Source organism: Lepidochelys kempii, chromosome 6 (genome assembly GCF_965140265.1).
Source record: "Lepidochelys kempii isolate rLepKem1 chromosome 6, rLepKem1.hap2, whole genome shotgun sequence".
NCBI classification, from domain to species: Eukaryota; Metazoa; Chordata; order Testudines; family Cheloniidae; genus Lepidochelys; species Lepidochelys kempii.
This window is the reverse complement of record NC_133261.1, coordinates 60,563,276-60,579,727: the sequence shown is the minus strand read 5'-3', so window position 1 is coordinate 60,579,727 and position 16,452 is coordinate 60,563,276. Positions and strand designations below refer to the sequence as shown.

At 54.4% G+C, this 16,452-nt stretch overlaps 1 protein-coding gene across 19 annotated transcripts in view; it reads right to left on the bottom strand.

Moving 5' to 3' along the window:
* Window positions 1-3,556: 3,556 nt before the first annotated feature.
* DGKZ (diacylglycerol kinase zeta) overlaps window positions 3,557-16,452 on the bottom strand; it is an 89,245-nt gene continuing 76,349 nt past the window's right edge. For 12 of the 19 annotated variants that reach the window (XM_073348186.1, XM_073348180.1, XM_073348181.1 and 9 more), the window contains 7 exons: window positions 14,651-14,682; window positions 13,029-13,072; window positions 12,385-12,505; window positions 11,632-11,668; window positions 11,216-11,315; window positions 9,334-9,459; window positions 3,557-7,227 (listed from right to left, as the gene is read on the bottom strand). In XM_073348186.1, the coding sequence (XP_073204287.1) occupies window positions 7,111-7,227; window positions 9,334-9,459; window positions 11,216-11,315; window positions 11,632-11,668; window positions 12,385-12,505; window positions 13,029-13,072; window positions 14,651-14,682 (577 nt within the window). In that variant the 3' untranslated portion in view covers window positions 3,557-7,110. Of the gene's footprint in view, window positions 7,228-9,333; window positions 9,467-11,215; window positions 11,316-11,631; window positions 11,669-12,384; window positions 12,506-13,028; window positions 13,073-14,650; window positions 14,683-16,452 lie in introns of those variants that run through there. The other 7 variants (XM_073348189.1, XM_073348192.1, XM_073348191.1 and 4 more) reach the window with 3 other exon arrangements.

The window sequence follows — 16,452 nt, the reverse complement described above, 5'->3', positions numbered from 1 at the left end:
CACCTCTGAATCTGGTCCAGCAACTCTGCAACCCTTAGCCTTGGATGCATCTTTCCCCCCCACTTGGAGCTCTCACACTGGGCACAAAGCAAAAAAAGCCATTCAGGGAAATAAAAGCACACTGGTGACAATGATTTCTTCCCCCACCCACACTCATCTCCAGTGAGGAGGGGAATGCAGGAGCCAAGCCAGCTCTCCTGCTTTGCTGCCCAGCAGACTGCAGGACTGGTGTCATGCCTAAGGAATGGGGTTGTGGTGGGGAATGAAGTCATTTTTCCACCATCCCCTCTGGAAGGATGTTGTAGAGAGAGCTGAGAAGCTGCAGATTTCATAAACCGCTTCAGAATCTGAAATCTCTTTCCAAGAGAGTCCCACTTTTGACTCACCCATTGCTGGCAGTTTCCTGACTGACTGTCCAGCATGGCATATATGTGCATGCGTGAGTAAGCACAAGCTCACATGTAGTTAAACTCTGGACTAGGCTTCCAAGGGAGGTTGTGGATCCCTATCATTGGAGGTTTTTAAGAACAGGTTGGACGAACACCTGTCAGTGATGATCTAGGTTTACTTGGCCCTGCCTCAGTGCAGGGGGCTGGATTTGATGACTTCTCAAGGTCCCTACCCATCATTCTGGAATGATGTCTAGAGCATACAGGGGGTGAGTGAGACCCCAAAGCAGAGCAGAGAGCACATGCCTTTTGCATTGTCTTGTTTCTTTGTCCATTACTCAGATACTAGTGGGCAAGCAGAAGCTCCTACTGTGATCCGTGACAATCACCTGCCTCCTTCTCCATTCATTGTTATCCCAGGCCCAGCTCTGTGTGGTGTCTGGCCAAGCCAGGACTGTGTGGGGATGTGAGAACAAGGCAGTATACAGCTGAAGAGGGAAAACCCCGGAGAGGAACAAGAGTGATTCTTTCACGTTCTCCACAGGGATGTAATAAGGAGCAATCGGAGTGAATTTAAGCAAGGGGACATCCCAGTTGAATCTCACAAAAAGCATCTTGAAGGCTGGATAATTGTTTCCCCAAGGGGCCAAAGTGAAAAAACCATCAGTGGGGATATTTAAAATGAGATTGAACCAGAGCCCGAAAGGGATAAACAAAGTTCAACCGCACAGAATGTGAGGAGCTGCCTGCCCTGGGTGTGGCAAGCTGGTCGGGCTTGCAAGTCTCTAACATTAGCATCACCATTATGCCCATGGGCATGACCTGTGACGTAACAGACCCTGGCTTGTGGTACCAGTGAAATAGCCAGTTCTGAAGGCAAGAGCTGCTCGTTTTGCTCAGTCGTTTCTGGACCATGGAGCATGAGAACAGGAGGTACCAGGGCCCTGCTAGTGTCTCAAGCTGAATCTGCCCAAAGTGCTTCGATACTGAAGGTCAATAGTATTGTTTTTCTTTCCTCGCTCTCTCTCCCCTCTATTTCTGCTCCTCCCCCTGGCTTTCTCCCATACTCCCCCTTGGTCCCTGGGGGACCAGAGGATGGTGATGACTGGTTGGAAGGTGAGTGGGGAGCAGAGTGCATTTGTAGGGTTCTCTTTCTAATTGCAATGGAGGTGACAGTCCTGTACTTGTCCCTTCTGAGCCCTCAGGGAGGGGATGCAGGGGGACATTATGTCCTCCTCTGGCTCAGAAACAAAGCTCTATGTTTGCAAAGAGGGAGCAGAGTAGGGAGGGGGCCCAGGGCCAGAAACCCAAGGGCATTTCCCTGCAGCTGCGTGGATATCTGTAAGGCAAAATATAATCCACTGCCTGTTGGCTTGATTTTTAAGATGCCCTGATTTTTAAGATGGCACATGCCTTAAAGGAAGGTGGCACTGCCTGGGTGTAGCTCTGTCCTGGGAGAACATGGCATGGGTCCTCTGGAAGGGTAGCCTTGTCTCGTTTGTAGTTGGTCTGGAGGGTAGCTGATGCGGGTAATGATTAACACGGCCATATGTGCACTGTCCTGCCCTCAGCACCTGGTTAGTGCAGGCCAGGTTTGTGTGTATATTCAGTGACATACGTATGCTGGCAGGGCATGCATCTGGCACTCACTCGGGTACCCCGACACACATGAGCGTGCAGATGCACACAAAGGTATTTCTGGCACACACCTCCAACCACCTCTAACACACACAGGATTCCATAGGAACCTCTGCAGTCCATGTCCTGCTGGCCAGGGGGAGTTTCAAAAATTCACTACCCTCTGTATGGAACAGTACAATCCCCCAGCCCCAGCCCAGGGAGCTGGAGGCAGAGTCCCAAAACCTCCCAGAAGAGCAATGGGATTTTTGAATTCTCTTCCCCCTCCCACAAGCTGGAAATCTCTGGTCTCTGTGCTTACTGACAGTCCCTGCTGGGGAGAAATTGTCCAAATGCTGAGGGGTCTGGGCACTGAAGTGGAACTGACCCGTCCCTGAAATCCCAGCATGTATGTTTGATCCCTGGCCCCAGAGCCAGAAGGGCTGGGGCAATTTAGCATGTACGACACCAGCCACACACTCCTGCCCTTAGCTTCAAGGGGCTGTTAGTGACACAAGGCTCCCAGGGGACGGAGGGAATGTGTATATTGGGGGCAGAGGGGAAGCTTATAAACCCCAAACAATTTACGGAATGTAGGGGTGTGAAGGTGGGTCAGATTACTATGCAACCCTCAGGGTTCCGAATTTGAGGTGTGAGTTAAATTTCCCAGCCCTCACCCCACCTCATTAATTAGCAAGATGCTGTGTCCATCTCCAACACCTTCATGAGTGCAGCTCAGAGCACTGTGGGGGTAGATCAGGATTGTTGTCTCTATTTTACATAGAAATAAACAGATGAATTGCTCACGCTCATATGAATGATTCAATACCAGAGCTGGAAACAGAACTCAAGAGTCCTAGCTCCTAGCCCTCTGATCCAGTGACCACCCCACATTCCTCTCCTGGACATAGGAAGACCACCCAGGAATCCTGCCTTCCAAGCCCCAGCTCTATCTACTAGAACATACACCCTTCCAGAAATGGGAAAAGAACACAGGAACCTTGGGTCCCAGTCCTTGCTCTAACCCCCAGAGTGCATCTCTTCCCAGTGACATGATCTCTCATGGGTAGGTTGCTATCAATGCTACAAGTGCTCTTTGGGAATAGTTAATACAAATAGAAACATTTCAAATTATAATGAACAAACAACCCTGCAGCTGCAAAGGGTCTGATTCTGGGGGGACAAACTCCCAGAAGCCTGACCCCAAAAGAAAGAACAAGATGCTCAAGACAACAGGCAGCAAATTAGGAGCTCACAGTCCCTGCTTCAGTCATGCTGATCATCAGGGTAAGGGGGAGAGTTTTCTCCATGCTACACTGCACTGTTGGATTGCTGGCCAGGTGCATATGGGTGGGGAGGGGTCTCTGAAAAGAAAGGCCTTGGGCCTAGGTAGGGAGGATCTGATCCAGCAGGGAAACCCAACACCTTCTGAGCTCCTGGCCAAGCGGTGTTGCTGAAGGGGCACCTTAGTGTCACACATAAGGCTGATTAGCTCATTCCTGTAGCATCTATCATCCTTGCAGGTCTCAGAGAGGGAGGGAAACAGGTAGTAAAATGTTCATCTTTTTATTTTAATGGCAAGAAACAACAACATCCAAACGGTCAAAGATGAAAAGCGATGGGAGCACAGGCTGCTGTCCAGGCACACGGCCTGCCAGAGCCGCAGTCCCAACAGAGTTACAAATATACCAGTCCTAAGAGTCTAGGAGACAGGAACCAGGCATTGCACAGAATCTCCACCCTCCAGTATTACAAAATACTCTCCTCCTCGCATAAAAACAAGCCAGGCTTGGAATTGCACAGCAACTCAGCTCATGGGCGCGCGCACACATGGGGGAAGTGGTCAGCGTGTGTTTGAACTACCTGTACAAAGACGAAGAGAGCATACAAATCGGGGAACGAGAGGACGGGCTCAGGGTGTAAACGCTTCCAGGCCAGGCTCAGTGTCCCAGCAGAGAGCGAGCAGTTTGTGCCACTAAGGAGACATAGTGTCTGTCCTGCTGTTGGCTAGCGGCAGCCACAGCTGGACGATGAGGCCCTTTACCCTGACCCTCTGCATATGCGTGAGAGATGGACATGGAGATCCATCCATTAGGCAGCATCCTCCAATGGTGCCCAGCACATGACAAACAGCCTAAACTGGTTCAGAATCACCTTCCTCTTTAATGCACAAGGGCAGGCCCATGATGGCCCACCTGACCCAAGCAGCTTGCTCACAGTGCATGCCAGGGCCTTTAGTTCCCAGGGGCTGCTGCACTCCTGCATAGGAGAGCACCACACATTTTATGGATGCTGGGTGCAGGCTTGCTAAACTGCCTTGCCCCCCCCCCAACCATCTGGAGAGATGGGTCACTGGCCCATTTGTGCCATGGGGCATAGCTGTATGCAAGAAAGTCCCCCTCACCCCGACAGAACATGTGCTGGTTGTTTGCATTCTTCGCTGGTGCCCCACACATCTCCTGCAGGTCCAAATCCCCCTTTTGCCTCAGAACCGGGGGCATCTGGCTTGCAACTGTGGTGGCCAGGCACGTGTTAGTTCTCACCATATGGTTCTGTCTTCACCTGGGGTGGGTGGGTGGGGGTGCGTGTGTGGCAAGGCCACGCAGAGGACAGGCACACACAGCACAGGAGGGGGAATCCCTGGCAGCAGCAGAGACCCAACACTCCTGTCATCATAGTACTGACACAGCAGGTTAAGCGAAACAGCCCCAAGGGCAGATCACAGCAACCAGCTCTGTGTCAGAGCAGCTCCCACAGACATCAGCCCCACGCCAACAGGAATAATGGGGGGTGGGGGTGGGGGGGAGAAGTGGCTCCAGGTCCTTCTTGCCCCCGATCCTGCTCTCCTTCCACCCATGCCGGGAACAATTAACTACTGAAAACAAAGTAAAAAGCAGGTTCCCGCCTCTGTAAACAAAACCAGAAGGGTCCTAAGGAACACCAGCCCCACCCTCCCTGAGCTCCGATCGCAGCCCCCCACAGCCCCAGTAGTCAAAGACCTGCTGGGCGAGTGGAGCTTCCTGTTTCTCAGAGCCACCTAGGAACCCAAGGCTGAGATGAACTCACCGGAAGGCACTCACCTCCTGGCTGCTTCAGAGCACAACATGGCACCACTGAGCCTTCATGTTTCACTGCTTGTGCTCCACACCAGAGATTCACCCCTGAACTACTCAACTTCTGGTCTGGACAGGCCTGGTACCAGCCTGCCCTCCCTCAGCCAGCTCCCAGCCACCATGCTCTGGCAGGGTCAGACACTGGGGCAGTGTGAAGGGTCACACCCCAAACAGCCCTGGACTATTTAAGGCTGCTGCACCCACCCCAGCACAAAGCCAAGTGCAGGCCAGCTGACTACCGGCTTGATACGTCTCCCAGGTCCCAGGATTAGAGCTCCCCCGGGAGCAGAGGAGTGAGCCTCATTGTTCTGGAATGTTTGGGGCAGACTGCACTGCCTCTGCCAGGGATGGGGGCCACTGCGGGGAGGTAGCTCCCACTCCCCTTATCTGTTGAAAAGGCGGCAAATGAAGTGACTAAGATGGCAATGGGGCATGTGCGTGAAACTGGGGGAGCAGGGAGCTCCAAGCAGCTCGGGGCAGACAGGAGGGGCCACACAGAGAACTGGGGGCCCCAGCCCAGACAGTGGGAATCTACATGAAAGCTAAGGAGCAAGGGGTGGGATTATGCAGGGCCCAGAAGGGAGCAAAGCGGGGAGAGCTGGGCAAAGGGACTCAGACTGCATCTCGTGAACCATGCTGATAGGGGGCTGGCGTGGGAGTCCCATTGCTTGGGCAAAGCCCTGGGAATAGACTGAAGGGACTACTCCTGCCCTGGCCATGGGGCCAGAGGGCTAGACAGGGCCTCATCTAGCCCTTACCTCTAGGAGCTGTAGTTCTTGGGCCCTGGGCTGCTTTTACCAGATGCTGGATCCAGCTCCCCAGCGCTCTCGGTACAGGAGTATCTGGTCTATGGCACGCTCCAACCCCCCAGAAGCCTCCCTAACTGCACATTGAAGGGGTCCAGGGCAAGCGCTCCCAATGTGGGTGCTGGCGCGGCAGGAACCCGGTACTAAGGTTAGAGACAAGCTCCCTCCTCAGCCTGGCAGCCTCCCTGCTGCGTAAGCAGCACATATTTTTACCCACATTTCCAGCAGGCTGGTGTGCAGCAAATTAGAAGCACATGTGGAGGAAAGGGAGGCAGCAGATGAACTCCGGGAGAGGAATCAGGAAGGGGGGGGAGGGGGAGTGCCAGAAGGAGGCGGCTTGCGAGACCCAGGCACATTGCTGACATTTTGTTGTGGCACCTGGGTCCAGTTTTAACAAGCAGACAGCTTGCTTGGAACTCGGGGCAGATTTATGGGCATGGCTCCACTGGACATGCCAGGGGTTCTGGCCAGCTGTTGGGGGCCCCCTGTGCGGCTGCATAGGGCCTCAGAGCAAAGGGAGGAAGCCGGAGTAGGAGGTGGTATGGCAGCTGGATAGCAGTTAACTTCTCTCAGGCCCACAAGCATCCCCAATTATTCTGCAGTCGGGACAGCAGAGCTAGTGCCAACTGCAGGAGCAGGGCTGCTCTCTGGTGACCCCCTGTGGCGGTCTCAGGGAGTGATGTGGGCAGGTTCTGGGGGTAGGCCCCTGAGGGCTGGCGGGGGCAGTACTAGTGGTGATGAGCCCAGTGGAACCGCAGCACATGGAGCCATGACTGGGGCAGGCAGGTGGAGGCTGAACAACAAGAGTCCACAAGGACTACCGAGTCTCTTGAGGGGGCACCAGCCATCACTCCCACCAACAGGGGCAGCACAGAGGCTCCATCTCTCCCCAACCGCGGAGATGGCTCCTATAGGATGCGCGGGTGGGAGAGCTGCCGGAGCAGAGTCCATCCAGTGCAGGGTGTATGGAAAGTGGTGGGAGATAGCTGGGGGGGGAGTGAGTCCCAAATGTCCATACAAATGAATACAGTCTCAGCCAGGCCTGGGACAGAGCTGCTGTCGCCTCTTCCCCCTCCTCTGGGACTAAGTAGAGATCTGGGAAGGGCTGAGCCGGACCCGCAGCATGGGAGTCGCCCTCCTGTCCTGCCCGCACTGGCAGGACCACGTGGTAAGGCACACTGAGCACTACACAGCCGTCTCCTGATCCTCCCGCTGGATCATCTGGTAGTGCTGACGATGTTCGAGGTAGGCAGCCAGGTCAGGGTCGTTGGCCTTCTCAGCTCTGTGCTTGGGGGTGTCTCCCTGTGCAGAGGAAAAGGGAGCAAAGCAGAGGTGAAACATCCAAACACAGACCCACAGGAGATCCCTCCCCACAGCCTGCAGCCAGTAACTCTGAGTGCCAGAGGGGCTCCTCCATACCAAATCTGCAGAGGCTGAGAGTCTGTTACAGCCCCCATCACAGAGCACTGAACCTAGAGCTCCAGTTGTAGCAGCTGTCCCCTCAGCTCAATCCCTGGTGTGGGGGCCAAGATGGCGGCCGCCACATTTGCACCCCTTTCTCCCTGCCATTTTACATCCTGCAGGGCTGACCATGGGCATGAGAGAGCTGCTCTTACCATGTGGGGAGAGCTCTGCTTACAGCCTCTGCTTGGCCTGGTGTCTCTAGTGAAGAGCTGGGACACCACTAGCATTATGCTGCTCTCCTTCCACCAGACACCTACGTCCCTCCCTGCCTCAACAGCTCCGTGCCTGGGGTAGGCCCCCCCCCATGGCTTCCCCTTTCATGGCTGTGTTGTTTGTAGCCTAGTAAACTGGTTTTCAAACTGTGAGGCATGTCTGGGGGTGGGAGGGTGCACAATTAAGTTACTGGGAGGGTGCGAGGACCTGACTGGTTACAAATTTTTTCTTGTTTCTTCAAAATATTGATGACAAAATAAGAATTCCTCACACTAGCTGCCAGGCTGAAAGATGGAGGAGGAGGGACCTCTCCTTCCACAGGAGGTTGCGGGGAAGGAGAGGGGCCCTTACAGCTCACTGGCCTCTCCTGAGGCTGATGCATAGAGGCCCCCTGGGGACATAGTTTCTCCCTGCCCCCACAGGCTCTTGTGCATGTGTGGTGGGGATCACACTAGAGCCAAAGGAGCCTATGACCTCTCAGTGATTCTAGCAGGTCCCAGAGGCAAGGGCATAAGGAGAGGGGTGCAGCCCACCTGTCTGTGTCCTGCTGGGGTCACCCACCTGGAGTGGGTCACAGGCAGGGGATGCTCATGGGCTGGGGAGCAAGGGGGCACCCTGGCTAGGTTGGGCTCCCAGCCCCCCTGGAAATTTCTGTTTATAAGAAGGAGGGGAGGTGCTCCTGGGACATGAATCTCTGAAGGGGGACCCAGCAAAAGAGTTTGGGAACTTCAGGCCTAGCAGAAGTGCTGCTTTCCCACAAAGCCGCAGGCTGGGAGTAGGGTTTCTAGGAGTGCAGAGCCCAGGGTCACACTGCTGCTGTCCATATTTGGTTCCCTGCAGGGCATGTGGCCAAGATGTGCGGCGTGCAATGTCTGGTGATAATAGGTTTGCCATAAAGGGAAGGGAAGCATGACTGGAAGATATAGGTGCATGCTGGAAAGGATATTTAGATTTTGCTAAGAGACTGGAAGGTGCGGGCTAGATAAGTCCCTGTCAAGCCCATTTGCACCTCCTGCTGGCTAGGACAGAGACTGTCCTGTCATGTATTCCCCTCTTCACGCACTGCATATAAAGACGACCAAGACTGGTCTCTCTGACTGTCCAGTCTCTGTAACCTGCTGCTTTTTCAGCTCTGTGGAAAGCAGGCTAGGCAGAGTGAGGGGGAGAGAGCTGAAGGACATGTGGGGGGAGGAGTGAGGTGTACGTCTGAGGAGCACTTTGAAACACCATCCCTCCTTCCTCCCCCCAGTAACTGCTCCTGCTCCTCAAGGAGGCTCACATTTCACCAGCTTATTGCAGCCATCTGGACTGTGTCCACTAATGAACTCCCGCACTCCATAAAAAGCAAATCTGTTAACAGCTTTCAGCTCCGTCTCCTCTCTCCTCCCTTCCCCCTCCCGCTGGTTAACTGCCCCTGCTCCTCTGCGCTGAACAAACCCTCTACTGAGCAGGGCCAAGGAAACCTGGCACTCTGCCACTTCCATTGAAAACCCCCTCCCCAAGGAGAGTGCAACTTATCCACACTGGCTCTCAGAGCTCAGCAGGGTGAAGGCAGCCAGAACAAGGGGGAAGGGATCCCAAGCCTCTGGGACAATCCACATCTATATTTCATTGGGGCAAACAATGCTCAAACACGCAAGGGTCTCACAAACACGGATGCAGCTGCAGACAGAAGCCCACACACACAGAGGAACACAGAGGTACAAAGGCAGATAGATGCAAGGCACACACAGGTCCACTTGCAGTCACAGAGTGTAGGCCCAGGATCTCACAGGGATCTCCCCCAGCAGGGCTGGAGCCAGTGTGTTGTGCTTCACTGCCCAGTGCTCCTCCAGGGGTCTCCTCAGTAGGCAGAATCTAAACGCTCATTTAGCAAAAGGAAATACTGTGTTTCCCTTCTGACTGCACAAGCCCTGATGCAGCGCTGCCTGCTCAAGTCTGCAGAAACACAGTCTGAAACAAGAGCTGCAAGAGGCCCTCCGTGCAGCCCAACTGATTCATGTAACATGACGAAGCCCAGCCCCATCTACCCTGGTTTGCTTTGCCAGAGGTGTATGGGACCCAACTGTATTGTATGCACATTACCAAACTGTATTACACTCTGTAAGGATCAGGGTTCACATACAGCTTCCAGAATGTGGTTTGTTCTTGCCCATACTACAGGAAAGTTCTAAGCGATCAGTGCTGGGGAGGACATGGGACTTCCTTGACAGTCACAAGGCCAGGTGTGCATTTATACAAACAGACACACCCCCGCTGGGCCCCCTCTCCTCCAGCTGGGCAGTCAGTCCTTAAAAAAATTCCCTTCAGCACTGGCGGGGGGGGGGGGGGGGGAGGGGCACTTGCACCTGAGAACTCAGGGTGACAGACATCTGGGTCCTTCTCACTTCAACAGAGAGGATTCCATGCCCAGAGATCTTGTGGTGGGACCTCAGCAAAGCTGTTTTGGCAAAGTCTTCCTAGCCCCAGCCCAGGCCTCAGCCTCCTACTTTGGTCCTTTTCTCCTTTGTTTCTATGGCCACTCGATGTGCCCCCAAGCAAAGCCATTCCTGATCTGGGCACATGACAAGGCCCGAGTCGTTTGCTGGAAGTTAGGAAGGCAGGGCAGCTGCCAGGGAGTGTTTGTAGAGCATCTCCCTGGCTGCTGGCAAAGGGTTTGATTGCAGCCTAAAGCATTCAGAAGTTTTTATAGCCTCATTAGGGTTGGCTGCCCAGGTGAACTCCTCTGCTGTATCCCAGCCCTGGGAACCTCTGGCACCAAGACATAACCGCACCTCTTGGCTATCTACCAGGTCCCAGAGCTGGCCCGGCACTGAGATGCTATTATGTTCCCTGTGCTATATCCCGATACACAGAGCTTTGACACAGAGACACGTCTACTTCCCCGCCGCTGTATGCCAGCCCCTGGGAACCTCTTGTATCAAAACATAACCTTGCCCTTTTTGCTACAACTCCTCTGGCAGAGACATGACTGCATCCCAACCACTGTGTCTTGGTCTTCACGAGCCACTGGCACCAAGACACAGCAGAATTTATTCTACGCATAAGTGACACTGCCTGACCCACTTGCTAACACTCTCTGTGGGGCTGGCTATTTGAAAACACGCCCTGCCTTTGCATCTCTCAGAGCTCCCTCCTCTCCCCATCCCCCCACTCGGGAGAGCTGACAGCGCTGCTGGGAGGGGAACTCTCTGGCGAGACTGTCCTTGCAATGACCTCAGATGGTGGGAAGAGGGGAAAAGAAACATTCCACCTACTCATTTAGAAAAAGCACTGGGGCAGCACAGAAGAGCTAGGAGGAGACACCCTTTGTGCAGCTCTAAGGATCTGCTGCTCAGTGAGTGGGCAGGGGTAGGTGAGATTTTGTGCTCCATGCTGAACTACTGGAGAAGCCCGAGGCTCCAGACTGTATCCAGGGACCCCCTTCACATAGGGAATGTGTGGCACATTTGGCTGGGCTCTAAGCTAGTGCCCTCACATTCCCTTCACTGCTCCTCTGCTGAGCCAGCTGGCTCACACCTTCTGAATCTCTGCTCCAGCCATTCACCAGTGCCCCATGTACACCCTTATTCCCAGAACTCCCATCTCCCATTCCCAGCCCATCTGACCTTACCTGCAGGTCTGTTTTCATGAGCGAAGCCCCAGCCTCCACAATGTAGTGGCAGATAGTGCGTTGGCGCAGGGCAGCCGCCTGGTGCAGGCTGGTCTCGCCACTGGGGAGAAGAGACAAGAGGAAGGAATGAGATCCCCAGGCAAAGCGAGAGGGCAAGTGACATACACAGGGGCTGCAGTGAGGGACCCCTCCTAGGGAGGCCTGGGATGGGAGGCGAATTCAGTCTGGTCACACTTCTGCAGCAAAGGACCCCACCCCTGCCTCAGAGAGCACCTGGGTGGGAGGAGAATTCAGTCCCTGGGGCTGTTCAGTCCAAGCCTGGTGTGGAAGTGGTGGCTGGCGGTTGCAGTGAAGGCAGCTGGGTATAGAAAACAGAGGGTTTGGGCATCAAATAATACAAACCACAAGCAACTTACTTCTCGTCTTCTGTCGCATCGAGGATCTCTGCAGGGGCTGGAGAGAGAAAGACAATGTGGGGTAATGAGACCAGCCTGCTTGACAGAGACCTTCTTGCACACTCCCCAGCAATGCACAGCACAGTCTCTTCTCACACACCTGGGGTCTCCTGCATACCACTGCGGAGACCTCATCTGATAACTGAGAGAGACCCAAGCAGCTAGAGATGTAGCTGCCTGGGAACAGTGGCGGAATCTGGCCGGTAGGGTTGGGGAGGAGGAGTTGCCCCTGGACTCAAATACAGAGAAATGTAAAAGAAAAACCAGCCCTCATTCTGGTGAGACCCACCAAAACCCAAGCTGTGAGCTGCCCCCACTGGCAAAAGCAGGTAACTAGAAAACAGACAGGCATCAATACTTGAAACTGACCAAAATACTCCAGGCCATGTTGCAGCTTCAGTTGCCTCTGGCTTCGGTGAGATCACACGGGTATCACATAAGTCTGAGGCTGAACCTGGCCTTGTATTTGCCAGCGAGAATACAAACAGGAAGGAGGGACGGGACACTTCCCAAGCCTTGCAGAGAGGCGAGAGGTTGCCACAAACAAAGCAAGGCAGAGAGAAGGGCATCTGAACACTAGCATCATCCCCTTCGAGCAGAGACTTGTAGAGAGGCGCAGTGAATTCGGCCTCCATCCCTCTGTGCCAGTTCCAGGGGTCATGGCACCCCCAGCCCAGAGCTGTACCAACAGCTGGATCCAGGCTCCCAGCTTACCATTCTCAATGACGTATTTGACAATCTCCTTGCTCCCCGATTTGACGGCATGGTGCAGCACGGTCTGACCTGAGGAGTCTCGCATCATCAGGTCCCCTCCTGCCTGGTGCAGCTCTCGAAACTACAGGAACACACGTCAGCTCTGGATTAGAGTCTCCTACTCAGGCCTCCTCTAACCTCTGAGCACCAGGGCAAGAGCTGTGCCTGTGGGAAGGCCCTTCCCACTCACACCCTGCAGGGCGGGTCTTTGCCAGCAGAACCTGCAGCAAGATTACCTGAGTATATGCCCCAGGGTAGGGAACTGAACTGCTCTCCAAACTCAGCCAGCAAGGCTACAGCTGCCTTCATCTAACGCGGCACATGCAGCCCTCCCAGAACAGGATTCCTTGTTGTGAGCCTATCTGGACCCCATCCGGCACTGCTCGGAGGAAGCTCACACTGCTAAGGACTCTTCATGCACCGCTGTGAGGAAGGAGTCACAGCTGGGGCTAGCAGGGCAATGACAAAGCCTGGCTAACAGGCACCAACAGGGTGCTGGAGAAGGGATGCTCACGCCACACTGGGGTCCTAGCTAGCTGCTGTGGGGAAAGGCACAGCACCCCCCTAGCACTGTGGCTGCATTCGTGGCACATGGCAGCTCTTACCTTCTGGAAATCATTACTCTTGGCAGCAGCTATCAAGGCGTTATCTGCAGAGAGGAGACACTGGTCAGGATGACAGAAGCCAAGCAGGAGATGGGAAGAGAGAGGGCTGCTTGTGCAGGGGGAAACTCTCTCTCTCTGCACATGCACGCGCACTGACTGAGCTGCCATGTATCCTACAGTGGGGCAGGTGGAAACACCAAGGAGGTGCAAGTGGAAGGCAACCTTTTTCCCAGGCTCTCTTCCGTTTCAGTCTCTTCTGGGCTAAGAGGCAGTTTCAATGGCAGAGTGACACAGTCCTCACCCCAGGCCAGTTCACATCGTGCACTTCTGGAGCTGCCTTAGGACACGGCTCACAGCCTGTTAGTGCCTGTGCAATGGGAGCTGCCAGAAGCATGTTTCTCCAGCACCACAGTCTGTGCCAGTGACCTCCTCCCAGTGTGGGAGCAGGGCCAAAATCTCCCCTCCCTCCCCAGCTGCTGGGCACAGCTGGCTGCTTCCTGCTGACAGTCCCTGAACATCAGGGTGCTGCTGGCAGGGCATCCCTGGGCCTGGAATTCCCCTGAGTCCAATCCCCTCACGCAGGGCTTGGGAGGAGAAGGGTTCAGGGGAGCCACTGGCCAGGCTGGTTTTGCCTGGAACACGGCATGCACCAGAGGGTTAGTGGGGGGCTCAGCTTTATAATGCTGGGTGCCCCCAGGGGTGGGGGAGAGGTAAGGAGAAAATGGGGGCAGCCCACGGGATGAGGTGTGAGGGGAGAAACACCCATGGGAGGGGGGAGGAGTTAGACCACATTCCCCGGGTGCAAGGCCAGGCCCCAGCTTTGGCGAGGTCCAGAAGGAATGTTTTCAAGACCATGGAAAAAGTAACTCCTGAGGTGGAGGGGAAGAGCAGGGTGAAGGGCAAATGAGGGGGTCCCTGGGGAGCCAGCCAGCTGGGATGCCTCTCACCAGTGACTCATTCACACGTCCAGGAACCGGCTCTGTTCAAGCTCCAGGAAACTTTTTCCATTTGCTCAGCTGAGGGAGGCCCCTGACCTTGTGCTCCCCCCTCCCAGAGCCCCTGCCAGTGCCTGGCAGAGACAAACACCACCCCCAGCAACACATCTCAAGGCCTGGATTCTGCAGGTGGGAGATTAACCTCACCACCCTGTCATTTCCTGCCCCACACTTCACAAGCAGGCTGGGAAAAGGCTCCCTGCACTGCTCCACTATGCAAGCAAATGGCTATCAGGTCTCTCCAGCCAGTCACTCCTGCCGCTCCCCTCGGGGAACCTCCCTGGAGAACCTGAGCCCCGATCCCCCTGAATGGCAGTGCATTGTGCAGTCACTGCAGCGTCAAGTGTGACCCTCTCCCTTGCCACCCCATAGGCTGTGCAGTTCTCGCAGAGCCTATGGTTGGGTCTGGATCCCAGACAGAGCAGTGCCATGTGACACCAGCAGGGGCGGGGCTCTCCAGACATTCCCATCACCCCCGTTTTCTCAGACAACGATAGCGCTCAGTTTGTGGGGAACACAGAATCAGGGCAGGGACTCAGGTGCATCTGCTAGTATAACCCTAAGTGTGACAGGAACAGGGAAGCCAGAGACTTACCAAAGGCCTGCAGCACAGATTGAAGGACTTACCTTCGTGGCAGGGGCAGCCCCCTGCTTCTGAGCTGGAAGAGAAGAGAGGGAGAGATTCAGAACTGACGCTGTCAAAAGCCATGATAAGCAAGTCTTCTGCAGCAAACTCCCCTCCCCTGCACTGGTCTCTGTGATCCTCACAGGCATAGCCCATCAGCATCCCTTGCTGGGAGAGGCTAGGACTGGACTAGTTGGGAACTCCTTGTGATGAAGTGGGAATTTTCTGTAATATTTTATGAGTCCTGTTTGTGCCTCAGTTTCCCCTATGGGCTGTGCTGTTACTTAGGGGGTAGAAAAGGGCTGTTTGCTCAGATGTAGATTCGGGTGTCACTTAAATGTGTGGGGCTTGGTCCCCATATCAATGGAGCCTCTGAAAAGAAGACAGCAAATCCAACTCTCTGGACATTGAGACCTAGCAATCAACTACCTAGAGAGATACACTTCCCCACTTCCCCGGGGGGGTGCGGGAGGGGCGCACAGCTGAGCAGTATTTCCCAGGTCTGGAACAAAGGAGGACTCTAGGTGTGGGGATAAGTGTTGGCTGCTGGAGGCAGCCAGGGAGGCTCTCACCTGGAGCCTGACCAAGGAGAGAGAGCAAGCTTGAACAACGGGGTTCACTACAGCTTGGCTGGCCTCTGGGCAAACCTGAATGGACCAGGCTTTAACCTTCCTGCCTCTTTGCTCACTTAAGGAAGTTGCTATGCTTTGTTCCAGGTAACTTCTAAACCCCCCCGTTTTGACAATGCTGCATGTCACTGCACACGCTTGGCAAGGTGCATTAATCCCTAAAGAGCATACAAATCTCCTCTCTCAGCTGGATGTGCTCAAGAGCACTCTCGGTGTGAAGCAGGAGCACTGCAGGCACAAAGGTCCAGCCTAAGGAGGCAGTGAAGCCGCATGGCTTACTCTGGAGGAAGTGAGAGACTCCTTTGGGGTCTGGCACACTGAAGGGGTCCCCCCCGAAACTGTTCTAAAGATGGGGTGGTAGCACCGATCCTGTGGCTCTGTGACACTTCCCCACTGCGGGAGCCCTGCCTGATGGCTAGTCAAGCTGGGGCTGTGTGAGCAGCAGAAGTTTCCTGTGTACCAGCCTGCCACTGGAGAGACACTGCTGCTGAGAGACCAGCTGCATGGATGCCGGCTGGGATAGGACGGGAAAAAGGAATCACAGAATCATAGAAATGTAGGGCTGGGTGGGACCTCGAGAGATCATCTAGTCCAGCCCCCTGCGCTGTGGCAGGGCCAAACAAACCTTGACCATCCCTGACAGGTGTTCATCCAGCTTGGTCTTAAACACCTCCAAAGATGGGGATTCCACAACCTCCCTTTGAAGCTTGGTCCAGAGTTTAACTACCCTTATAGCTAGAAAGTTTTTCCTAATATCTAACCTAAATCTCTCTTTCAGAAGATTAAGCCAGTTTTCTTGTCCTACCTTCAGTGGGCCTGGAGAACGACTGATCACCATCCTCTCTAGAACACCCCGTAACATTTAGCAGACTGGTATCAGGTCCCCCGCCGTCTTCTTTTCTCAAGATGGAACATGCCCAGTTTTTTTAACCTTTCCTCATAGCTCATGTTTTCTAAACCTTTGATCATTTTAGTGGCTCTCCTCGGGACTCTCTTCAGTTTGTCCCCATTCTTCCTAAAGTGTGGTGCCCAGAACTGGACACAGCACTCCAGCTGAGGCCTTCTCAGTGCTGAGTAGAACAGGAGTTACCTCCCCTGTCTTACATACAACACTCCTGTTAATACACCCCAGAAAGGCAGGAGCTGTTTTCCCACTTGCTTTACATGGTTACTCA